The 24096-nt window shown below is 51.4% G+C and overlaps 3 protein-coding genes across 7 annotated transcripts in view; 2 read left to right on the forward strand and 1 right to left on the reverse strand.

The window, feature by feature from the left end:
- Window positions 1–8004, forward strand: part of HOMER3 (homer scaffold protein 3) — a 29910-nt gene extending 21906 nt beyond the window's left edge. For 4 of the 5 annotated variants that reach the window (XM_074808428.1, XM_074808427.1, XM_074808429.1 and 1 more), the window contains 3 exons: window positions 906–1016; window positions 1954–2034; window positions 2856–4909. In XM_074808428.1, coding sequence (XP_074664529.1) covers window positions 906–1016; window positions 1954–2034; window positions 2856–3044 — 381 coding nt within the window. In that variant the 3' untranslated portion in view covers window positions 3045–4909. Of the gene's footprint in view, window positions 1–905; window positions 1017–1953; window positions 2035–2855 lie in introns of all 5 variants that reach the window. The other variant, XM_074808426.1, reaches the window with a different exon arrangement.
- A 4159-nt stretch (window positions 8005–12163) lies between these two features.
- On the reverse strand, window positions 12164–17871 carry DDX49 (DEAD-box helicase 49). Its single transcript, XM_074808422.1, has 13 exons — window positions 17717–17871; window positions 17509–17632; window positions 17325–17410; window positions 16958–17079; window positions 16677–16864; window positions 16397–16537; window positions 15769–15844; window positions 15599–15675; window positions 15276–15373; window positions 14857–14931; window positions 14174–14262; window positions 13725–13796; window positions 12164–13445 (listed from the first exon to the last, which is right to left on the reverse strand). Exons 1-13 carry the CDS (start codon window positions 17829–17831, stop codon window positions 13254–13256), a joined length of 1455 nt encoding a protein of 484 aa, XP_074664523.1. The 5' UTR covers window positions 17832–17871; the 3' UTR covers window positions 12164–13253.
- A 158-nt stretch (window positions 17872–18029) lies between these two features.
- Window positions 18030–23581, forward strand: COPE (COPI coat complex subunit epsilon). The gene is made up of 10 exons (XM_074808451.1): window positions 18030–18190; window positions 18525–18587; window positions 19018–19118; window positions 19326–19478; window positions 19944–19997; window positions 20475–20556; window positions 21636–21791; window positions 22055–22123; window positions 22632–22706; window positions 23243–23581. Exons 1-10 carry the CDS (start codon window positions 18065–18067, stop codon window positions 23288–23290), a joined length of 927 nt encoding a protein of 308 aa, XP_074664552.1. The 5' UTR covers window positions 18030–18064; the 3' UTR covers window positions 23291–23581.
- The last annotated feature ends 515 nt before the right edge of the window (window positions 23582–24096 follow it).

Consider the following 24096-nt stretch of genomic DNA (forward strand, 5'->3'; position numbering starts at 1 on the left):
TATGTGTGTGGTTTTGGGGTGGGCTGGACTGGGCTGCCTTTTCCCTGCTGTTGCTCTGGACATACTCAGCTGTCTGGGGGCTGTTCTCACAGCTGAGAGCTAGGAGTGAGGATTCTGTGAGCCCTGGGTGAAGGGCAGCTGCTGGGGACTTTGCAGAATCACAGAAGAAACTGTAATACAGTGAAACATCTAGATTATTGTCTCTAAACCAGAGCATTTTAGGAGCAGAAGTGGCTGGTTCTGGCCATGACCCTGGGAGCCTGACAGCTCACAACCACTGTGTATATGGACCTGGGGGAGGCCAAATCCAGCCAGTGTCACCTGGCTGCCCTGCTTGTGGGAAAGTGTCACGCCAGGGTCTGAGTCCTGTCGGTGTGAGGGTGCCCATCATGGGAGCTGCACGTGGAGAGCTCCGTGCAGGCCCCAGGACAGCTTGGGCCCCAGCAATAGCTGCTGCAGACCTTCTGGTGAGCTTTTAAAAACTAATCCTCCTCATGAATAATCTAAGCCACTGGGCTGAATTTTTCAGGAATGGGGAGTACGCTTGGGCAAAGCCTTCCCCCCAGCTCTGCTGTGGTTGAGCTGCAGTAACTCCCTTGCCCTCGTCAGTCTCTGCCCAGGGATGTAAATGGAGCTGGATCTTGCCATGGCTTTGGGTTGTAGGCTCATGTGCTTGATGTCCGCCAGGCAGGCTTTGCTTGAGGTTCAAGGCTGCAGGAGAAAGCAGAGATAGAGTCTCCAGACCGAGTTTCACTCCCATCACTCCAGAATGGGAGCTGCTGCCCTGCTGTAAGCCCAGCTGGGTTTGCAAGGAAGCCAAAATGTGACAGAATGACTGTGGGTGATAAGATGTCAGGACATTCCTGTACCTCTGAGCACACCTTCCTGGGCTTGCTTCCGTGTAGGTAGCAGAACTGGAGTCGCAGGGGGCTCACGATTCCTCCAGCGAGAACAACAAGGAAGAGCTGAGCCAAACCCTGGAGGAGCTGGAACTACTGATCAAGGCTAAAGATGAGGTAAAACGCCGCAAAACCTGAAGCTGGGTGGCCTGTCAGTCACCAACGCCCTGTCTGTCATTACAGCTCGTATGAGATCAGAGGGCCCCTCCTGCCATTGCATGTGCTGCCTGTGGAAGCCTGGAGCCTCTGTGAGGCAGTGCAGCCCCCTCAGTGGTCTCCCCTCCCCAGAGAGGCAAAGCTGAGTGCGAGTCAAGTGCTGGGAGTTTTCCGTGCAAATAGCCTGGAGTGGAGAGTCTCAGCCACTGCACAAACGACAGGGCTGTGTCTTACCCCTTCCCCTCTCAGCGTCTGCAGCTGCAGTTAGCCTCTAGTGTAGTAATTGCTTCTCGCTTTCACTGCATTTAAATGAATGATTTAAAGCAGAGTTTTAATTACAGAGGCTGTGAAAGAAGGGAGATGTGGAGAGAATCTCTCCAATTTACACAGCTGCAGGCTCTGGGGGCCTTGCTTCAGCAGGGTGGGGGGATGGAGCCTTAGGGTTGGAGCTGCAAAAGGAGGATTGAAGGGGGGAGGTGTTTTGGGGCTGGCAAGTGTTTTGGGGTTCCCGATCCTTAGTGAGAAGAGATCTCTTCCCCCCTGCCCAGGCCTGCACTGGGGCAAAGGTGTGCAGAGGCTTTCACCCAACAGCTGAGCAGAGACCCTGGCCGTAAGAGCTTGGGATCTGATCTTGAGTGAGGATGCAGCAGGGTGCAGAGACCACTGAACCTTGCTGGCACTCAGCTGGTCGTCTTGATTAGGGGCTAATGGCTTAGAGGGAGGCAGCAGGTACAGCAGAAGTAAAAGGTTGGAAAGGGAGGTGTTAAAATTTGGAGCTGAGTGTGGTTATGTGATCCTTGGAGAGACTGAAGGAACCTTGGTTGGAGTACGTGGTAGGAGCTGTCCTCACTGGGACAGGAGTGGGTCTGACATGGTGCTCTTCCTCCTTGTGTTTTAGGAGATTCAGATGCTAAAGAGCCAGAAGTGTGGCCGATGGGAAGCAGAGGGCGAGCGGGAGGAGACGCTGCAGAAGCTGCAGGTAAGGATGGCAGATCTGGGACACCTCTGCACTCAGAGTAGAGAGATCTGTCCCCGTTTCCCCTTTGAGCCAACGAGTGAATGCCGCAGAGCTGCCATGCCTGTCTCTGCCTCTGCATGATGGAAACAGGTCCTTGTCTATGTCTCTGCCTTCTTCCATGCTCCCTGTATCCCTCAGAGAGATGACACGGGGCACAATCAGCAGGCAATAGCAAACCCAGCCTTCACGTACTCTCCTCCAGTGCTTGCAGTAGCCCCTGACATGGGACTGCAGCCAGACCCATGATGTCCCGTGACCTCCATCTCTCAGAAGTCCTGCTTAGCTTGCTGATGGCCAGGGATGGCTGGGGAGTGGAGCTCTGACTCAGTCTGGCTGGCAGGAGGGATGCAAGCTGCTCTGCACCTCAGGGCAAGGACACAGATGGAAGCAGGATCTGTTGTGCAGTCTCTGGGGACATGGCCTGCCTGTGTTTACCTCTGAGCTACAGAACAGGGGGATCTGCTGCGGGACTCGGCCCCATAGACAGGCACTGGCTTTCAAGGCAGAAGAATATCTCCAAACACCATCAGACCTGGAGATGCGAGGCGTGGGGGGGGGTAGATCTGCATTTACACACCTTTGGGGAACACACACGTGCGCGTGGCGGGGTGCTGTGGCTCAAGATAGTGCGATCCCTCGGTGAAGGACGTGGTGGAGCCCCGGGCTGGCTGGGTGTGGGTGGCCTGGCGCTGGGGTGCGAGCAGGGCTGTTTTGTGGAGATAAGGGGCGGTGGTCTGCGAGCGGCGCGTGTCGGCGCTCACTGCACTGGTGTCCCTCGGCAGGAGCTGGAGGCACGCAACGCCGAGCTGGAGCGACGCCTTCACCTGGCTGAGCAGACGCTGGCAGAGACCTTGGCCGAGAGGGAGAAGATCCAGAATGAGGTCACCAAGGTGGCAGAGATAATGGATGTGAAGATATTTGAGCTCAGTGAGATCCGGCAGGGACTAGCCAAGCTGGTAGAGAGCAACTGAGCAGCAGCGTGCTCAGAGGAGACACCTCTGGAGGAGGGGAGCCCGAGCTGGGACTGGTCACTGACAGCAAGAACAGCCTCGAGCTCTGTTTGGGCAGGATACACCAACATACCAGCAGCTGCCTGGACAGTGTGGAGACCAGCCGCAGCCACTCACTGCCCGCTGAACACCCAGACGGAGGGCAGGGAGGACCTGAGCTCCTGAATCCTCTACAGGGAGCGCTGCAAGTCGCAGCCAGACCTCTCTGGACCCTGCCGTGGCTGTGGCGTGGTCCAGAGACAGCAGCTGTCCCCGTGCTGCCTTCCCAGCCTCCCTGCTGCCACTCTGTGTCTCCAACATTTTTACAGTTTTCTAGGGGAAGGGGCTGAGCAGCCTTCATGGTTTTTTTTCAGTAGTTTTTTAGGAAACCACTTGCCTTTTGCAAATAAGCTGCCTGTTTCCCCACTTAGGGAGGGAGGAGTTCTAGCATACCAAGGACAACAGTTGCTCCCTTTTCTCTTCCCCAGCCCTAACTACATCGTGTCTTTCTAACAGGATCCAGTAACACTGGCCACTGTCAGGAGCTTCCAGAGGTAGCAGAGTCCCCACTGCAGAGAAGGGTGCTTGCCTGACTGTGGGTCCTTTCCACTATTCAGTCACATCCTCCAGAGGAAAAAGAACTGCAGGTTTTAAAGCTGTTATTAGTTTAACACAGTGGGATTTAATGACTTGTTAAAACTTTAAGCAGAGAAGAGTAGAGGCTTGGTTGGGAAAGGGGCATTTGAGAAATGGGACATCCCTGAGGGGATGGCCAACAAACTGCTAGATTGGCATCTCTCCCAGCCTCTAAGGGCTGCAGTTAATTGAAATTAAATGGAGCAAATCGCAGTTGCTCTTGGTTTCTTTTTTTTATTGGGAAACAGTCCACAGAGATGTCCTGCTCCGTGTCAGCTGAGCAGTATTCCTTGCGAAGGGTACGGGTCCCAGCTTGCCACGCCTGGCCGAGAATGGAGGCGTTTGGAGCATGCTGGGACCGGTGCCCTGCGGGGCCTGTGGGAAGTTTGTGAGTTATTGTAGATGTTGTCTAGTAATAGGAATTGAGCAAGGCCTGAGGGAGGCACCACAGAAACCTGGAAAGTTGTGTCCCCCCCATGGCACCCGCTGCGCCCCCGTAGTTACCTAGGAGCATGCTTAGCCCTGTGCTGAATGACGAAGCAGTGTCTGTGTAAAGTAGTTAGTAACCTTACAGGATGTTGATGGATTTGGCTTTTGTTGTTGTTTTTTTGCCCTCTTTGCCACTATAAATTACGCAAAGACAGCAGTAATCCTGGGAACGTCCCACAGGTCTGCAGAAACTCCCGTACACGCTGCCCTCTCCTCGGCAGGGCTGGGGAAAGGCGGTGTGACTCCTCAGGGCCTGCCTCTCCGTTCGCTCACCCAGTGACCACGACAGGAACCCACAGCTTCCACACGCTGCCTGCAAGTCAGGGCAGCATTGGGTCTGGCACCTTGGGAATCTGCTGGAGTGGAGAACTGCTGGTGACTCTGCTGGATTGTGTCTAGGCAAAGCCCTTCCCTTTCCCAGGGGTGATGAGGAAACGGCGAGATTTCCAGACCTGCATAGCCAGGGAAGGGCTTTTCTGTTTTGGGGTTGGGTTTTTTTGGTTGGTTTTTACTTTTTTTTTTTTTTTTTTTGCATGAAGTGTTCTCACAACTGTATGGGGCTGGAGCTACTGTAGTAATATTTGTTTTGGAGTATTTAAGAAGAGAAGGAAGTAACTGGGTGGCAAAAATTTCTAGGGACTTGTTTACCACCCTGTGCCAGTGTTCATATTTTATTCCTACAGGAGCAGCCTTCTTTTGAAATAGAGATCAGCTCCAAGAAAGGTGTGTTTGGTTTGCATCTCTGTCACTGGAATGTGGAAGGAGGAGGGTGGGATTTGGGAGTATGGGAGAAAGAAAGTTGAGCAAAAGTTTCTTACGTTCTGTACTACTACGCTCTCACACTTCTCTTCTGTGGCTGCGACCCACGAGGTGGAGCTGGATATGGACCCTTAAATTCTGGCAGTGGCCATTTCATAGCCCAGCAACTCGGCCAGTGCCTGTGTTGCTCATTGCTGGGGGCTGACCAGACGCCTGTGGGCCACGCCTGGGTGAGTCACCTCTCCCAAGGGAGTCCACTCTCCCACCCTTCCCAAGAAGTGAGAGGGAGGACGCGAGTCAAGCTGCTGTGCAGCCCAGCAGGACTCTCTCGGAGTGGGAGAGAAGCGGCCGCAAGCTGCAGCGTGGTGCTCAGCTGAGACAGCAGCTCCGACAGCGTCATGGAGCACTGTGCTGCCGGCCGCTCTCCCCAGGACCTGCTCTGGCCTGGGTCAGGCAGCAGAATGGTGTGAGACCCCACTATTTCAGCCTCCCTTATGGATTTTACATTCTCAAAGCACAACCTAGTGTCGCTGGAGAACTCCAGCTAGACCTACAGCAAAGACGAGTGACCCGGTGACAATCTAGGGTGAGTGCAAGAAGGTCTACAAGTCCTGCAACAAGTCACAAATACAAGAGATCTGCAGCTAACCTTCCACTGACATCCTGCAGGAAGCTCGTCTTGTTTCACACAACGTTCAACCTCTTCATGTCAGGCTGAGAGTCAGCTGGGGCCAGACTCTGTTTAAAAAATGCCGTGAGAAAAAACCCCAATGCTATGAAAAAGCACAAGTTCTAGGCTGCTGCTTATCCTCGTGACCCACATGAAGCCAAAGCCCGGGTGTGACTGCACACGCAGGTCTCTCCCCCATCATTGTGGTGTGTAAAATCAGTGTTGAGAGTGCTGCTGAGCTCAGGCTGCAGGGAGGGAATTGGGGTACCAATGAGATGGGGGTGCTACGCGCTGGTCGTGCAGGGATCCTCAACTAGTGCCTCCCCTGGAGACTCAGCAGCCCAATATCTGATACCCTGAGGAGGTGTGACCCTGTTTCTGTCTGGTGGGGGAATTATTCCCCCCAGTCCTACTGTGAAGAGCAAATTCTTCCACTCGGCTCTTGTGAAATCAACGCTTCTGCCCTCAGAACAAAGGTGGCCCATTCACTGAACCTTCTGAGCAGCCTGTTCATTGCAAACAAAAGGTGCTGTCAGCCCCTGGGAGCTTTGCCCTTGGTGCTGCCCTGGCAGGGTGCTGGCAGCTGGTTCCCTGCACCCGGCGCTGCGGCACCTCGAGGCCAGCGGCGCTTTGCGTGTGTCGGCTGTGCATTGCTCTGCCAGCTCGTCCCAGTCTTGGCTGTGCTCCTTTGCTCTTCCATTGTCAGGAACCAGGAACAGAGGCCATTTTCCTTTACACTCTTCCCCACGGGTGCTGGTTGCAATTCTTTTTCTTGCCAGAATAATCTGAATAGTGGCTTTTTGATGAGATCTGTCTGTTAAAAGTCTTTTATTGAGGCATCGCAGGGCAGTGTGATGGATGGTTCTGGGAGGCACTTTCCGTTGCAGTCTTCCCCTCGTCTAAACTAATGAAAACCCATTCATCACCTGCTATTTCCACAAATGCCCTAAATCTGTGGTGAGCAATGAGACAACCCTACTGTAGACGGTACAGCAGCAAAGCACTAATTCCATCTGCCCCACTCTAGCGAGCATTTAAAAAGGACTTCAATTATGTTTCAGAACAGCAGCACTCTAACGCGTCCCCACCACGTGCTTTCCAACCCTCACCCCTTCCCTGTTTATGCTTTTCTTCCTTCAAAAGGAGAAAATCTTGTGTTGCAAAAGCCAACACTGAAGGGCAAGCCTGCAGGTTTAATGTTTGCTTCTGTCTCTCAATAACAATTACTGTCAGCAACTAACAATGGCTTCCTTGCTGGAGGAGAAATGCTACTGCTTGCAGGTACCTTGAGAGACCTAATTCTTCTGGCAAATTAGGATCTTAATTATTCATAGAAAACCTAGACAGAACATTAATAAAGGGAATGGAATGGTTCACATATGAGATCAGGATGAACAAATAAAAAATCTTGCAACCTTCCCCTCTTTGCACGACGTTCAGATGGACAGCAGCAAAGTGTGATCTCTGCTCTGGATCCAGACCCAAGACGGCTCCTTCTGCCCAGCTCAGCAAGAGGAAGTGAAGCTTTGCTATTACAGGACGTGCCAATAATAGAGCCTCAGAAAAAGGATGTGTCTAATGCAAACGCCATCTGACAGATGCCAATACAGGCCTTCCAGGCTGAATGGGAATGCAAATCCAGTCCAGACACAGAGCTGCCCTGGCAGGCAGAGCAGCAGACCACCACCAGCTCTGCCACGGGCTCGCTCTGCCGTCTCCCTTGCCTCTCCAGACTTTGATTCCTCCTCCTCCACAGAGTAGATAATTACTCTCCCTGAAGGACTGTTGGACTTAAATTACTAGCATCTACAAGGTGCCTGGAGAGCCAAGAGAGGAAGAGGTTAGCACAGGCCAGACTGATTAATACCCTAAGTGCATTGAGTGATTTTAAACAAGAGATAAAAATCTTTCTCTTCCCCAAAAGCCACTGCAGAGCCCCCTGGTAATGCGTGTTGTGTTGTTAGGCAGCCTCACATCAAAGTTACTTAACAGATTGTCTTTGATATCTGTACTGTTGTGAGAACACACTGAAGCAAGTTCTTGATGGAGGGAAGGCAACTACGCGCTTTGTTTTAAATCTCCAAAGGATCAAACTTGGGGGAATTGTAATTAAATAGCACCGTTAATGAAAAATAGGTGACCTAACCCTTTTGAGCTCCTGCATCTGGGCTGCAGAGATCAGCTGCTCTGTTACTCAGAGAGTAGGTTATTTTTAGTGCAGAAATGGTCTGTTTACACTTGACAGCGCAGGCAAGCGTACTCTGTGAGTGTAACACCCCTCCCTGCACACGCTGGAAGACAATTTCCGTGTGCATCAGAGAAGGCAATTAAATGTGTGTTTTGGAAAATGTCCACATAATAAAGCCCCCAAATCCAGTGAGGTTCACAGTCCTCTTTCCCAGAGTAATTTATAATTATTTTCATTATTAGATTGTGGTGTGTAAAGGCAGTTTCTGCTCCGAGGGAAAAGAACATGAGCTACAGCACTAATCATCTCTGCACAAGGTCCTACTTCCTCTATCAGCTTCCCTCCACCCCACCAAAAAAGCAGCAGCTGGAATAATGCTGGAAATGAGACACTTTGTGGTAAGAGCAAGCAGCACTCCAGACCCAAGAGACGTGGCAGCTCCAGCAACAGGTAATCTGAAGGAGCAGCGCGTGCCCGCTCCCGTCAGCTCACAGCTGAAGCACCGTTTGCATCCTCTCGGCTCCCCGGGCTCTGCTGAGTGTGAGCCTGGGAATTGAGAACCAAAACTACCAAATCCCGTCTCCTTGGGTGCCACCATCAACTGGAGCTGTGGGAAGCTGCTGGGTGGAGAGGGGCGGGACGCTGGGGTCACCTCTGTCCCCGTGGCAGCACCTCTGTCCCCAGGGTGTGCAGGGAAGGGCTCTGCAGCCCGCGCTGCTCCGGGCATGTGTCCCCTCTGGGCTTCACGGGGACTCACCCAGGTTGCCACACGTGGGAATTGTCACCCCTTTCTCACACGTCCCATCCTCCAGTCTGCACACGTGTGACACTGTGCTCCAGAGAGAAGAGGGCAGCCTCTGCCTCAGCGCTAGCTCCTCACTCTGTTACGATCTTATTTTTCCCCAAGGGCTGGGAGAACAGCAAGCGAGAGAGGATGCTGTATATAGTCTCTGCCTTCTGTTTCCACCGATGCTGGGCTAACAGGGTTTCAAATCCCAGCAGGCAACAGATGGAAAACATTTCACTCTAGCCTTGCTGGCTGGAGATATTAATGTCCAGACCTTGTTATGGGTAGATGAAAACAATGTCTGAGCCTAGAGATTGGTGGCACGAGTGCCACCTCTTCTGTGGTCTCACCACGGGAGCGGCACAGCTTGTGATGTTTGGGCTTGGGAATTCGAATGATACTGGGAAGTACTGAGCAGAGATGAAGGGATGGGGATGAGCCACTGCAATGGAGACTAGTGCTGTGCTCACAGCTTCTCTTTGCGAGGAGGAGCAGAAGACTGCTCCTTGACAACTGCTCTCCCTCCCAGAGGTGATGGGAATCCAAAGCAAATCATGCAGGGATGTGTTCCCAGGAGACACAGCTGCTGCAGGGAGTCAGAGATGGGTATGAATTAAACAGAGCTGGCAGGGAGGTTTTCTTAGCAGAGAAGAAGAAGAAAAAAAAATCCAGGTATTTCTTCCCTCTGTTTCATTTGTGGAGTCCTGGTGCTGGCAGGGAGGAACTAGGGGAGTTAGTGTCAAGCATGTCATACCCAGAGTGAAGACACGTCCAGGCAGCCACAGCCGAGCCCCGAATGAGGGTGTGCCACGGACAAGGGCTTTCATCAGCAAAAAGAGCTTTAAGGTGCAGTGGGGAAGGTGAAGATTCAACAAAGAAACTGCAAGGAGTTGGGAGGGGAGCCCTGCAAGGGAGCAGCAGCCGTAACTACGATGGAGCGTTGCAGGGTGCAGGATCAGCCCTGCCCTGCAAGTAAAGGGAAACTGCTGAGGCTTGAAGCGCTGACCCAGGAGGGTCCCGCCAGCAGCATCACCCCATGGGGCCCTGACTGCTGCCTGGGCAAGTCTTGGGGACAGGCAGCCCTGTCCCCCCACTGTCTCCCTGCTTTCTCAAGCCAAATTTTTAATATCCAGCTGCCCAGGCAAGAAGCCCAGTGCTGTATTTCCCCCTGAACAAGGACCAGAGCCAGCGGTGAGGGTGTCCAGAGCCATCTGCCGGCTACACTGGCGGAGGGTTCCCCCCAGGAGAAGGGCTTGGAGGGGACAAGGCCATTCCTGGTAAAAAAACTTGTTAAGCAGCTTTTTAAGGCTTTCAAAACAGCTGAGTTTGTGTTTGCAGAGAGCATGCAAAGGTAGAGCAGCAGCTGACGCAGCGCAGGCTGGACCAGTGAGATTTCGGACAGCACGAAGAACCCACGTGGACGTACAGCGTGTTAAATGCACATGGGGATGGTGTGGGAGCACCAAGTGCAGCCCCTGCAAGGGCAGAGCTGAAAATGGCTGCACCTGCAGCCAGCAGCAGCAAAGCTGGAACACGAGCTCCAGTGCAGTAGTGCTGTCTCAGCAGAGAGAAATCAAAAGCCCGGCCTGAAGATTAGCCCAGACTGTTTCATTGCAGCTGCCTTTGCTGTAGAGATCCAGGGCTTTCCTGCCTGATACAGCATCCGTAGAGGGAGGGGGTGCCAGCCGCTGAAGGTGACTGTTGTGTTACCAAGCCTGTCCCCACTTCCACGTTTCCTTGCTCAGCAGAACTGCCAGGAGCGAGGGTTTATCAAATACTGCGTATCTCAGGATCCCAGCCTCTCCCTGGAAAACTTCCGGGAAGCACTCCTCGGAGAGGTTTGTTCCTCTGTAATAGGGGCAGAGGTGGGGGGAAATGCTCCAGGAACAAATATTTCCTTAAAGACACACAAAACGGCCAGTCTTGGCACATGCCTACAGACTCATCAGCGTAAAGGCCAGACAGAATTTCTCTGCAAGGTGGGAGGCGGAGGAGGACGGGCCGAGCCCCTCGGAGCAGCAGGGCCAGGTGCTGGTATCGCACCCGGAGGAGAGGGGAGGATGAGGAGGGGTGCAGGACTGTCCCCTCACACACACCCCCCAGCACAGCCCCCTTCGCGCAGGGTCTGGGTGAGAGAAGAGGCAGCAATCAGAGATGCTGAATTGAGAAGAGTTTCCATGGTAACCCAGCCAGGGAATCCCCCCCTGAGCTGGGGAGCTTGGGCTGAGAGAGGGGAGCGGGCAGAGCCTGCGAGGGGCCAGGGGCTTGCTGGGGCCCAGCGGGGCACAGAGGCAGCCGTGCTCTGGCCAGGTTTTGCACAGCGCAGGCAGGGAAGTGTGCGAGCACCTGCTTGGGGGACTGGCAGGCAGAGCCGTGTGCGGAAGAGGGTGGTTTTACAGCCGAAATGTAATCTAGGCCATGAGGAGAAGGAAGTCCTTCTAGTCCTTGGGGATCCCAGAGGTTTCTGACAATGCTTAGAAACCCCAGGATGGGATATCCTACTTGGGGGGCAGTACTGACACCTCGTACAGAAACATCACCCAATGTCCTTTCGCCCTGGGCAAGATGTAAATTCCTGATTGGGAATTTAAGGCATCTTTCTACATCCCAACTACCACAGCAACCTCTTTCTACTCGGCCACTCCCAAAACTGATTATCTGAAGCAAGACCATCTAGTCAGCACTACAGAGAGCTCTTATTTCCAGCACGTGTCCTACCCTCACAGGGAAGGCTGCTCAAGAAAGACAAGGGATGTATTAAAAGGAATTTTGAATAAAGCTTCAAGACAAAAGCCTTGATCAAACCCCACACGTCACATGTGGAAGGAGATGAACAGAGAAACCCCCACCAGGATGAAGTAAAGAGCCTTCAGACAGCAGGTGAAGAAGTGTCTGCGAGAGGGAGGGGAAGTGACACTCGGAGGCACTATCAGCACCCTCCCAGGAAGGCAGGAGCAGCCGGTCCCAGCGAGGATGTCTTTTTAATCTCCAGCTAACAGGCTTCCTCTGCAAATTAGCATGCACAAGGCTGTAGAAGCATTTAGCATTCAGAAAGCATCAGTCTGATACAAATCTATTTGCTGCTGCTGCAGCAGCTGCCGCCTGTGACAGCAAACTGTGCTACACAGCAGCTACAGAGGGCTTTTTCCTTCCTGGAGGGCACCCAAGAGGGTAAGTAGGGAACACTTCAGGCACCTCTGAAACCCAATCGTACCACAGCCATCTTGGATCCGCAGCTCCCCAGGGAGCCACCCCAGGCCCTGCTGTGTGCAGCTGCAGGAGTTTCCCCCAGGGAAATGCCAGTTTTCCTCTGCGAGGCCTCACTGCGCCCAGACCATGCTTGAGTCGGGCAAGGGCACCCCAGGGACTCTGTGCTCCTGGGAAAGGAGCTGGGCTTGGGTTGCGTGAAGGGACTGAGGCATGTAACACCCACAAGAAGCTCAACCCTTACCCAACTCATCTCTTGAAATAAAACCCGATTTTATCTCCAAGCTGTTTGCCCACACAAGCACTGCTCCCCACCCCTAAGATCCCACAACTCCCCCGTGTGTTGGAGAAGGTCAAACATCCAGTCACTTGTAATAAATATTTATTTGGGCACTGGCCTTAGAAACTATTTTTGTAAGCCAGAGGACAGAAATAACAGATCTTCAGTCTCGAGTCATAGAAAGCTCTGAACATTAAAGAAGGCACTGGGGATCAAACCCGACATCAGAGCAGAGCTGGCCCAACTCTGGCCTGAGCTACTCTGGGATTTTATGTTCTGTTTCCATAGAGAAACACAACTGTTTCTTAGGAGAGCTCAGCCCCCTCCAGCCCAACCCACCTGTCCCAAACATACATGATGTAAATCTACAGAGGGAGGCCCAGAAACCTACAGAGCACACCCAAATATAAACCCCGCTTGGGTGGTACAAGAAACAAGGCAACCCTACTCCTGGGGCTCCTCTTCTGTGCCAGAAACCATCTTTGAACTGATTATCTGGGAAAAGAGAGTCCCCAGCAGCCCTGGTCTCCAAACCAGGACTCTGCTCTCCCTGGGGATAGCCCAGGGCTGGAGTCCGAGCCAAGGCAGACAAACACAGGCAGGAGCATCACTTAAATGTATAAAGCAGAATTATCCCAAGAAGACCCCAGGACCAGCCACACAATACAACCTCTCCACACATTTCAGGAGTTTTCCTCTCAAGAAAACTCTGGGCCGTGACACAGATAAGGGCTGAGCTCATTTTGTCACAGTATTTTTAGACTCTGGCTCAAGGGAGAATCTGTTGATAGGAACAAGGGTGAGTGGCAAGCACCAGCCCTTGAAAGGGAAAGAGCAATGACTGAATGAAGGGGGAAGAGAGAGAGGATCTTTATTTCCCTTCACGTCACCAAGAATTCAGGTCTGGCCTCTCCTTTGCTGGAGGAAGGAAACATGTTCTTGAAAGACATTCTTCCAGGAGACGGATCCAGCCTGCCAGGAACGGCCCAAGCCAGCAGCACGGTGCAGGAAGGAAAATAACAGAGACAGTTTATCAAAGTGTCCCTTCTCCCCTCACCCACCTTCCCCACACCCCCCCGCCACCAATTTTGGGTCAGAAGTGTCCACATTAAAACACGCAAGATCCCGGTAGTCCCAAAGCAGCAGCAACGTCAGGGCAGTTCGAGCCAAGCAAGTCAGGCCGAAGGAGGTTCTCTCTCTTCCTTAGCACGCAGTTTGTTCCGCCGCTCCATCTTCTTCTGCAGTTTCTTCTTCAGCTGCAGTTGCTTTCTTTTCTGCAGTGTCTGCTGGACCTTCTCACGGCATTGCTTGTTTTTCTTCTTGATCTTGGCTAGCTCTGCCTTCCTTTTTGCCTCCAGATCTGGATCCTGCAATGGCAAACACCAGGACACTAGTGACATGCCTAGGGACAGTGCCAGGCTTTGCCTTTCCTAGATGCCCATGCTGCTTTCTAGCCCGTGACCAAGCAGGCTGTGAGAGTCAGATGCTACTCCAAAAGCTTTTCAGTATCAGTCACCCTTTAAGCTAAAACTTCACCACCTTGATGGGGAGCGAGGCAGACACACTACAGCAGTGAGGAACTTTTCCACATCAATGGCATTACCCCAGCTACTGATCAAAGTGGTTTATATAGCAGCAACTCTCACCTTCCCTTCAAGGATCATTTGTTTCCGCTTATTTATCTCTTTCTTCTCATCAAAATCCATTCCCTCCAGTGCCTGTCAAAGCAAAAATACAGCAGGGGAATCAGTAACCAAGCACCGGGTCTGACACGGAGAAAAGCTCTACAGGGTCAGCAGAGCCCAGCATGCACACATTTGGTAGCCTGCAGACCTTCCCCCAAAGTACCAGCCTCATAAAAATGCTGCAAAGATGTGCAGTAATAGAGCAAACTTAGGGAAGATAACTAAAACACCCCTCCACACACACACATCCAAGTGCTTCCACTAGAAAAAGGAACAAAAATTCTCATTTATGTGCTCAAGAGCAAAGCTGCATATCCAGAGCCGTGCGTTAGACTGCAGCGACTCTCCTGGTTACACCCAGGTGCCCAAGATCTCCCCTGAGCAAAGGGGCTTCATGTTTGCACACTCACTATTTCACACTCCCTCCTGGTGACGTTCACTTGGGTGAGGATGTCAAGCACAAACCGCTCCTCCACAGAGAACTCCTGCAGCTTCAGTTCTAAATCAGGGCGAGACATTTACAGACTGTGGTTGGTTACAAAATCCAGGGGCAGATTTTCAACTAGTAAAAAACCCGATATAGTTCCACCGATTGTCAGTGGAGTTGTTGTCATATGCTATGATCACTCTGACTTCTTCAGCCTACAACAAAGGATTAAATCCTCCCCTCTGCCTACAGTTCCCAATAGCACAAGATGCTGCATTTATGAGATCTACTCCCTAAAAAAAAATACAAAGTCTGAACCTATGCAAAGCAACCTGTTCTTTTTGTCCACATCAGCAGGGAAGCAGCTGGCTGCTTTAATAAAAAGGCTACAGAGAAAGTTCAACGTGCTGTTTCTCCTCCACTAGAAATAGCAGGAATACAAACGCGTTCACACCTGCCACACTCAAGAGCAGAATCAAAGCTGACAGAGATTCAAGTGCTCCCGCTCTTTCCCAAGCCTTGGCCACACAGGGAAGAGAAACCATTTTTGTGCTGATGTTCTAGGTCGTACATCCTGCACTGACAAAATCAGGGCTGCAAGCACCACAAACACAAAGGAAAATACACAACCCCACATTTTAGCAGCACTAATGGTGCTCCACTTACTGATTTCCTCCTCGATAGCGTGTACGAGATGGATGTCATACTGCGTCACCAGCGTGATAGCGATTCCTTTCCGACCTGGATGATGAAAATACGGCGATAGGTGAATCTTGACAAGCAGAGGGAGATGAAGCACCCATCCCTGTGAGTCAGTAGCACAGTAAGGTGCCGGGGTGTGCAGAGGGGTCTTTATTTGCTCTGAAAATTCAGTTAACTCTGGGTGCAGATCAGACACAGATCGGGGTGAGCCATCACTGCAACCTTAAGGCAGGATGCTGAGCCAGTGACCCGAGCAGATCTGGTGCTGACTGAAAAGGCTGCACGGCAGCTGCTGCAAAGCCTCCTCGCACCCATCCAGGGCTTGGCCCCAGCACTGGGATCCCAGTTTAGCCAGCAAACAGCACGCGGTTTTCCCCCCTCACCTGCACGGGCTGTCCGGCCAACGCGGTGAATGTAGATTTTCGGCAGGCCAGGAGTGTTGTGGTTGATGACAACTTGTACTGTGGGAATGTCCAAACCTCTGGAACGCAGGAAAAGAGAACAGAGGTTGAAAAACACTATTTTAATATATGCAGGTTAAGTTCCTGTCCTCTGCTTTCTCCAAGAGCTCCCTGTTCTCATGAGTACAGTCTTTACTGGCTCGGGCTGATTCTAGGACAGACCCTCTCCTCATACAGCTCTCCACAGTGGTTCTGAAAAAAGAGGCTTGAGACCTTTGGCAACAGAGACCGTGTTTTTCCCTTACCTGGCAGCAACATCAGTGGCAATGAGAATCTTAAAGATGCTGGACTTGAACTTTGCTAAAGCTGCAAATCGTTGCCGCTGTAAAGAAAAAGCCCGTGTGAGGGACGTTGTGGCCTCTGGCTCAGGGATGCAGCTGGAAGCATCCATCTCCCACATCTCGGCGTCACTCACCTGTTTCATCATGGAATGCAGAGCTACGGAAGGAAACTTGTATTTCCTAAGCATCATGTTCAAGACCTGGCAGTCCCTTGAAGGAAGAAGAAACCAAAAAAATCAGAATGTAACAGGGAAATGTAAAGCTGATGGATCAGGAAAGAGCTGGGGCTCCTCGAGCAGCTCTCACACTACAATTACAACGCAGTTCGTTACTGAAGCACCCTGACAGAAGGGAGGAGCAGGACACCCACTCCACAGCTACTCGCCCCAGGGACAGCACCCCACTGGCACTCAGGGGAGTGTCACGCTCCACGGCTCAGTCCCGTCCCTTGAACCACCCGAAGGAAGGGAACAGCACAGGGCAGCAGACAGAGCTATTTTTCCCCATCCCTTTTCCAGCAGAAGGAAAGGAAGATGCCAGGAAGTAAAGCAGCTTGACCTCCTGGCGTGCTACATTTCTGGGCGGCCGTTCAGCGCCAAATTGCTCAAAGAAAAAATTGTTACTCTACCAAATTTCAGAACAGACCATGGAAACAAATGCCAGCCCAGCCCAACACCCCAAACAGTGCAAATTTGGAATCTGAACTAGAAACATAAAGGCACGTCTACATTAAGAGGAATCATGCGGAACAATGCCACTCACTTGCAGGTTTTGGTAAAGATAATAATAGACCAGTCTTCATGCTCGTCCTGGAAGGTCTGGATTAAATGGACAAGGTACGCGTCCTTGAGTGCTTCGGGTACAAGCAAGTAGCGCTGGTCCAATTCATCCACCGTCCGCACCCTGTCAGGAGGGGAAGGCAAAGCACCAAGTGGTGGTAAGTGAAGATGGAACACGAGGGATATGAAAGACAGTAAGGAGACAAGATAACGGAGAGAAAATGGGATTCTTCATCTGCTCAGTAGAGTGGATAAAGACTTACTCGGACACAGCCTCCCAGAAGAAGGGTCTGTTTGCGGCCAGGCCCTTCAGCTCCTTCAGCGTATCGGTCAGCGTGGCGCTGAACAGCAACGTCTGTCTGCGTGCTGGAACAGCGTCCAGAATCACCTCCAGGTCCGGGGTGAAGTCAGCACAGCCCTGCTCCAGCAACCGGTCAGCTTCATCCAAAACCTAGGCACAGCCGAAAATCAATGAGATCAGCTGCACGCACACCTACAAAGGTAAAGCATAAAAAAAAAATCCACCCTTGGAAAACTGCCTTACCAAGAACTTTAGCTTTTTAAGGCTGAAAGTGTTGGAACTGCGGAGGTGATCCGCCAGCCTGCCGGGCGTAGCGATGACCACGTGGGGTTTCCGGGAGAGCTCCAGTGCCTGCGCCACCATGTCTGCAACAAGAACCACAGAGCCCAGTCAGGGGAAACTGAACACAGACCCTGGAATCGTTTAGTCTATAAAGCTGGAAAACGTCACTCTCATTCCTACAGCCTCTGCTGCCTTAGGCCCAGGATAAGGGCCTGTCAGCACGAGGAAAACATGGGGAAAGAGAAGCTCCCCGGGCACTCGGCGCTTTCCCGACCGTTCTGGGGGTGGAGAAGGGTGGAGGCTCCGACACCTGCATGGCAGCACTCACCCAGGCCGCCCACCACCACGCAGTCCTTCAGGCCGAGGGGTTTCCCCAGGACACGGAACTGCTCGGCGATCTGGTACGCCAGCTCCCTGCCGGGGAGGAGAGAGTTAAAACGGGGCCGACCGCCGCGGCGGGGCCTTCCGGGCCCGGCTCGCCCAGTGCGGGCCCTCCCGGGGCCGCTCGGTACCTGGTGGGCGTCAGCACCAGGCAGAAGATGCCGTAGGGGTCCTCGGCGAGCACCTGCAGCACGGGCAGCACGAAGGCCGCCGTCTTCCCGCTGCCCGTCTTGGCGCAGCCCAGGCAGTCGCGACCTGCGAGGGAGGCAGAAGGACGGTGACCGTCAGCGGCCCGTTAACCGCGGCGCCGGGAGCGGGACGGGGAGCGAGCGCGCTCACCCTGCAGCACGGGCGGGATGCAGGCGGCCTGCACGGGCGTGGGCCGGCTCAGTCCAACCTGCCGCGCCTGCTCCGCCAGCCACGGCGCCAGCCCCAGCGCCCGGAACTCCGCCATGGCGGCCCCCGCCTGCACCGGGGCACTTCCGGCCGTTACGTCACCGCCCCCCGTTGGCTGCCTCCTGCCGGCCCCTCCCAGCCTGCTTTGCTCCGCAGCCGCTTCCGGCGCTTTGGTGACGTTTACGCCGACCTGTGTTCCTATTGGCTGTTGCAGGAGGTCTCCATGGAGACCGCGGCTCCCGGCAGCCGCCGGGGCTCAGCTGCTTCCGGAGACGTGTCTGAGGGGGGGAAATGGCGTCCGGGGCGGGTGCAGGCTCCGCTGGTCAGGGTGGTGACGCTGACGAGCTCTTCGACGTGAAGAACAGCTTCTACATCGGGGCCTACCAGACCGCCATCAACGAGGCACAGCGGGTCAAGGTAGGGGTGGTTCGGGGCGGGGGCAGGCTGGCCTGTGGCCTGCGGGTTCTGCTTCCCCATGGCTGCTCCGGCGTCTGAAGGCGCCATCCTGGGGCTCCCCGAGGGCCCTTCGTCCCTTCCCGCCTTGTCGCAGGCTGTTTTCAGTGCTCTCCACCTCCCTGCTCTAGCAGGGGGACACTGGGGTGGAAGAGGAGGTCCCGTGGGCCCCGAGAATGCGTGTGTGGGGGTGTCGTTTCTCTGGGGAAGTCTCACGTGTGGAGGCGTGTTGTTGCGAGGTTGAGTTATGGCTGTACAGATCCCTGAGAGAGGTTTTTGTTTCCTGTCATCCCTTCAGCCGTCTAATCCAGAGAAGGAAGTGGAGAGGGATGTTTTCTTATTCCGAGCCTACATCGCCCAGGTGAGGTTGCAAGTGCTGCATTTGCAGCAACATAATCTGACCGCGGGGCTGGAGTCAAGGAGGTTGTGGATCTGAGTCCTGTGATTACAGCATTATAGTTTAGTAATAATTCCACCTTTAGCGCTGGAACATGATGTATTTCCTGGCAGTAATGCAATTGTGAATGCAACATATTGTGGGTAGGGTCAGGATGGCCTAACGAGACCTCTTTGGGAGGTACTTCATCATCTTTACAATGGCTTATGGACAAATAGTTCTCTTTGGGGTTATGAAATTCGGCTGCGTTTGTAGAGCATGATGCGAGACATAAAGTAGAAATTTGCCATTCCTATTTTTTGTTGTTCTAACAGAGGTTTTAGAAAGTAAGCAAGTATTTCATGTGTTCTGAAAAATTAGTAAGTCACAGATTTTTGTTCATTGCCTTTAACAGAGAAAATATGGTGTTGTCCTGGATGAAATTAAAGCCAGTGCTAGTCCCGAGCTCCAAGCAGTGAGGATGTTTGCAGAATATCTTTCAAACGAGAGTCAGAGGTAAGTCTGATAACAAGGTGGAACTGAAGCCCAGTTAGACAGGGCTTATGTTTCCATGTGGAAAGTTTCATGCAGAAGTGTGGGTTTTATTGTGATTTTCTGTGGTTTTGTAGTGAATCTCAAAAAGGCAGAATTGTGTGGGGGCAGGATCTCTTTGTCTCACTTAATAACGAAACGCTCCCAAATTCTCATGCTTGCTCTTCATAGGGATGCAATTGTTGCTGATTTGGACAAGAAAATGGCAAAAAGCGTTGATATAGCCAATACTACTTTCTTGCTGATGGCTGCTTCCATCTATTTCCACGACAAAAATCCCGATGCGGCTCTGCGTACTCTGCATCAAGGGGAGAGCTTGGAGTGGTAAGCGTTAACTCACCTGGCATCGTGGAGGTGTGTGCTAGCAAAGCCTCTCTTGTCTAGGGCGAGGTGCCGTGGAAATGGCTGAGGTCTGGCTTATCTCTAAAAAGCCTTGAAACCATTGAGAAACTACTTTGAAGTTTGTTGTCTTAGTAGTAAGTGATTTGGTGCTCGTCCTACAATATCAAGACTGTTGCTCCCTTGTGAAGCTTAAGAAGCTGCTTTATTGATTTGCCTGTGTTCAGAACTGCCGAGATGAATGTTTTGTCAGTTCAGTGAGGGAGCTGCTGGGGGCTAGGGACAAGCTTCCCCCTCCCGGGTCCTGCTCCGAGACGTTCCCCGTGGCAGGGAGGCCTGTCCCGGGGCGCTGGCAGTGCCTCTCTCTGCTGAGCAGCAGGCTCCCAGGCAGAGCATAGGGAGCAGTAAAACCTGCAGTGGTGAAAATCACTTTGCTCTTGTTTGTTGCAGCATGGCCATGATGATCCAGATTCTTCTGAAGCTTGACAGGCTCGATCTGGCTCGGTAGGTTTGTGTCCCTTTGCTTCTTAAGGGTGCTCTGGTGGGGTGGGCCTTGATAAGAGAATTTTCATCACCCAGCCTCCCCCGGGGTGCAGCGTTCTAACACCTGCAGTGGACAGAACAACTTGTGTGTAGGTTTGGGTGTGCTGCAAAGCGTTTGTATTCTTCAAGTTGCAAAAGCTGTGGAGATGATAGAGTCAGAGGCAGCTAAAGGAAGAGATGGACCTCTTGGTTTAATCTTAACCTTCAGCAGAATGTGATTTGAATCTCTAGTCCTGGGTTTCCAACTTCCCATAGGGAAGTAAAACAGGGAGGTTTTTCACAGATTGTTTCAGTAAAATATTAAGAGGTGTTTGTGCCACGCTACCAGCTTGCTGTGGCTGTTGGGCAATGGAGGAGCTGAGAGAAGAAACTACAAGCTTTTTGTTTTTATCTTAAAGAAGTTGCCTTGTTGCCTGACTCCCACTTTTGCTTCTGCAGCAAGGAACTTAAGAAGATGCAGGAGCAAGACGAGGATGCAACTCTCACCCAGCTGGCAACTGCCTGGGTGAACCTGGCCATAGTGAGTATCTTAAATGGGGATCCCAAGCCTAGAACAGCTGAGAAACACCCCTCCGTGTCTTGTTCCCGATTGCTCTTTTCACATCATGCTTTCAGAAAAACATGCAGGGTTTTGTTGGTTTGGGGTTTTTTTTTTTTCCCCCCTTCCTTCAAGTACACAGAAAATATTGGTAGCTGGTTTCACCAAATAACTGGCCATTTTGATCATCATTCTTTTATCTGTTCTCCTTAGCTTTCAGCTCACACCAGAAGGAGCTAAACCATGCTTAAATAATTCACAAAACATTATAATATAAAATGGAAAGCTGCAGTGCTGCTAGCATCCAGAATGTGCAGTTAAACTCAAAAAAAACCCCAAACCAAACAGCAATTCTCTGCTTAGAGCAGGCTGTCTTTAAGCATGTTTGTGAATCAAACAAAAACATACACTTCTTGGTAGTCCAGATAATCAGGTTATTGAAAATAAGTAGTCTCCTAAAACTCAGTGAAGTCCAAGGTTGTGCTTACAATAACCTGTTACACTATTAAGATTTCTGGTTTTAGCATTCACTTGGTTTTGCTATGAAGTGTCTCATACGTAGCCGTTACCTCACAATAGTGTGGGGTTAGATTTTCCATAAGATCTTAGTTCCCACGAGGGATCCCGCCTCTAGCTGGTGGAAGCCACTGCATGTGGAACCTTTCTGAAGCTGGAGCTTTTTGAAAAGCCAGGTGTCCACACCTGCATTTAATTATAAAAATCTCATTTCGTAATCCTTTATTACGTCGAACATCTGAAGTGGTTCTTTTGAAGTGTTTTCTTCTATTTGAATGGAAGCCTGGATCTTTTGATCATTTAAATGGTTCTTAATTTTTAACATTTTTGCATTTCTTTCATCTGTGGTCTGACGGTGATCTGTTGTGGTACAGGAGATCACACGAATGCCAACAGCTGTGCATGTTGGTGGTTCTGCATTTCGTACCTGGGCTTTACAACCCTAGAAGTGGACTTTGTGCCCAGTCCTTTGACCATGGTGAGAATGTACAGGCTTCTTAGCAACACGTAATGAGGCTGTGGGTGTTTGTCTCCTCCCTTTGCAGGGTGGTGAGAAGTTACAGGATGCCTATTACATCTTCCAAGAGATGGCAGACAAATGCTCCTCCACCCTCCTCCTGCTTAACGGGCAAGCAGCCTGCTACATGGCTCAGGGCAAGTGGGACGATGCGGAGGGAGTACTTCAGGAGGCGTTGGACAAGGTACTTTCTGGTTTTGCCAGGCAGATTTGCTCTCAGGGGGATATAGAGTAAAACAGCAAGGACTTTCACTGTTAAACTTCACAAAAATACCAATATATATCGCTAAGGGTGGTTGCTGTTGATACCTACCTTTTCTCCCACTTTGCCTTTTCCAGCCAAGTGAGCTGTAGGTTTGGCAGAACTTATTCTTGCAGAGCTATGCTGGTTCTTACGCTGAGTCACGGTAGAGGTAAGTCAGACCGGGTGGTTGTTCTTCTTTTCAGGACAGTGGCCATCCTGAGACCCTGATCAACTTTGTTGTCCTGTCGCAGCACTTGGGCAAACCACCAGAGGTGAGGTTTGGTTTATTGTACTCGTCAAGCCAATACGATCAACCTGTTCTGCTGCTGAGGGCAGGTTGTGTGTTCCTAGTGCACGTGGTAACTTTGTGTGGGTTTTGCAATTCTGTATGTTCTCATCGGGGTTGGCATTAATAAATAGAATAGTTTGGGGTGCGGGGAGGTCGCCTCTTCAATGTTTAATAAAGTCTTTGGGGAAATACAGATGTTGTCGACAATGGTATATACTTGACAGGAAGGCCTGGGTGGAAAAAGAAATCTCTCGTGTTCTGAGTTCAGTTCTCACTGATTGTTTTCTTGAACCCACTATTAAAGGTCTCATTTTTAAGTGCAGAGTATGCACAGATCTTACTGGTTTTAACTGGGGCTGCTAACATTCAGGACACTGAGAAAATCAGGTCTTTACTCACTGTAAACAAATAGATTGAAGTGTGATGTTTTAAACTCTTGGCTTCTCCTCATGTTATCTCAGTATTTAAATTTATCTGTCTCCTCCCATCAGGTTACGAATCGCTATTTGTCACAGTTGAAAGATGCACATAAAAATCACCCGTTCATAAAGGAGTATCAGGCAAAGGTACTAATTTCTAATATAAAATTGAATTTATCATGCCTCATACCAGTGTCTGCTGGGGCGAGTGCATTCCTTACCAGTACACAACTGCAGTTCTGAGGGGGCAGGTCCATGTCCTTTCTCTGTCATGTCACTTACCAGCACATTTTCTAGCCCTTGTGAGAGATGTTGGGAAGCTCACACCAGGTGTTCAGCCAAGGAGAGATGTACCCCAACCTGGGAACGTCTTGAAAGAACAGCTCTGAGATAACGGTTCTTAATCTGAGTCAGAAGTTTGTTACCATCAGACATTACGCTTAAATACAGGAAACATCTTTTTGGAAGAGAGGATTTGGGGAGGGGGAAGAAGGATAAAGGTAATAGTGAAGGGAAAATGGAACAAATCGAAAAAATTGAGAACTTACACAGGTGATTTTGCTTCTTAGAGTTCCTTTTGCTTTGGTGAGCCGTGATAGTGTTCTCTACAGCTAATGCAGATCTTGCTACGTTTTCAGTAAAGTTCAAGATTTGTTCATTTTATTTTTGTTTCCGGTTTGAAGGAGAATGACTTTGACCGGCTGGCCATGCAGTATGCCCCCAGCGCGTGAGGAGAGGGGAAGGAGGCTGCAGACCTGCTCTGTGGTACCTTGGGAACAGGGTTGGTGTGCTAAGAGGGTAAAATGCCCTCTGCAAGTCGGTCTGGCTTAACTTGCCGTGGCAGGGTCTTGCATTTGAGCAAGCCGGTGCTAAACCTGTATATAACATGTAGCTACTGGATTTTGGTAGCTGAAAAGCCTGTGTTCTGGCTTACCTGGGTCCTGAACTCTGTTTAAAATACAGTGCGAATCACGAGTATGCAACACTGTACCTTAAACATTCCTAATAAAGCCTTTTCTGGATCTGTGTGCCCCTTAATTTCTGGAATTCAAGTAATTCCACTCTGGGATGGAACTGTCATCTGTACCAAGGCTGTACTTGTGGGAGGAGTGTGAAGGTTAATTTTAAGCATTCAGTGCATGGATGAATCCTGAATTACGGCTCTTTTTTCAGTCTGACTGATGACTCCTCCCTTAACTTCAGCATCCTCTGGAAGAAGCATACACAGCTGTAGGGGTTACTGCTGGTGAGAGGGAAAGCTTCCCCAAAATAAAAATAATCCGGTTGTAATAGGCTCAGCCTTAATCTTAAGGTGGTAAAATGCAGTAGCTCGTGTCCTGGGGCCAGGAAGGTACATCTTGCAGTGTGTGTGGAAGGGCACTTGTCACCTGGCGCTTCCAAAATGTGGTTGTTGAACCTGACAGTTCGAGGAACCGTCCAGCACCCCATGATCACGCTTTGCTGTGCCCTCGGGCTCCGGTCTGGCGTTTCAGACTACCCCAGGGGTGCCGAGAGCAGAGATGTCCCCGTGGAGCCC

This window comes from Strix aluco, chromosome 29 (assembly GCF_031877795.1).
Source record: "Strix aluco isolate bStrAlu1 chromosome 29, bStrAlu1.hap1, whole genome shotgun sequence".
Classification (NCBI taxonomy): Eukaryota; Metazoa; Chordata; class Aves; order Strigiformes; family Strigidae; genus Strix; species Strix aluco.

Bases quoted from the DNA above. Each gene is read 5' to 3' on its own strand.
- COPE (XM_074808451.1), top strand. From the start codon at position 18,065: ATGGCGTCCGGGGCGGGTGCAGGCTCCGCTGGTCAGGGTGGTGACGCT. The intron at 19,119-19,325 runs GTAAGTCTGATA...TGCTCTTCATAG, and splicing joins CTTTCAAACGAGAGTCAGAG to GGATGCAATTGTTGCTGATT. The intron at 21,792-22,054 runs GTACTTTCTGGT...TCTTCTTTTCAG, and splicing joins TTCAGGAGGCGTTGGACAAG to GACAGTGGCCATCCTGAGAC.
- DDX49 (XM_074808422.1), bottom strand. From the start codon at position 17,831: ATGGCGGAGTTCCGGGCGCTGGGGCTGGCGCCGTGGCTGGCGGAGCAG. The intron at 14,263-14,856 runs GTAAGTGGAGCA...GCCCTGATTTAG, and splicing joins CGCTATCGAGGAGGAAATCA to AACTGAAGCTGCAGGAGTTC. The intron at 13,446-13,724 runs GTGAGAGTTGCT...TTGCCATTGCAG, and splicing joins AAATGATCCTTGAAGGGAAG to GATCCAGATCTGGAGGCAAA.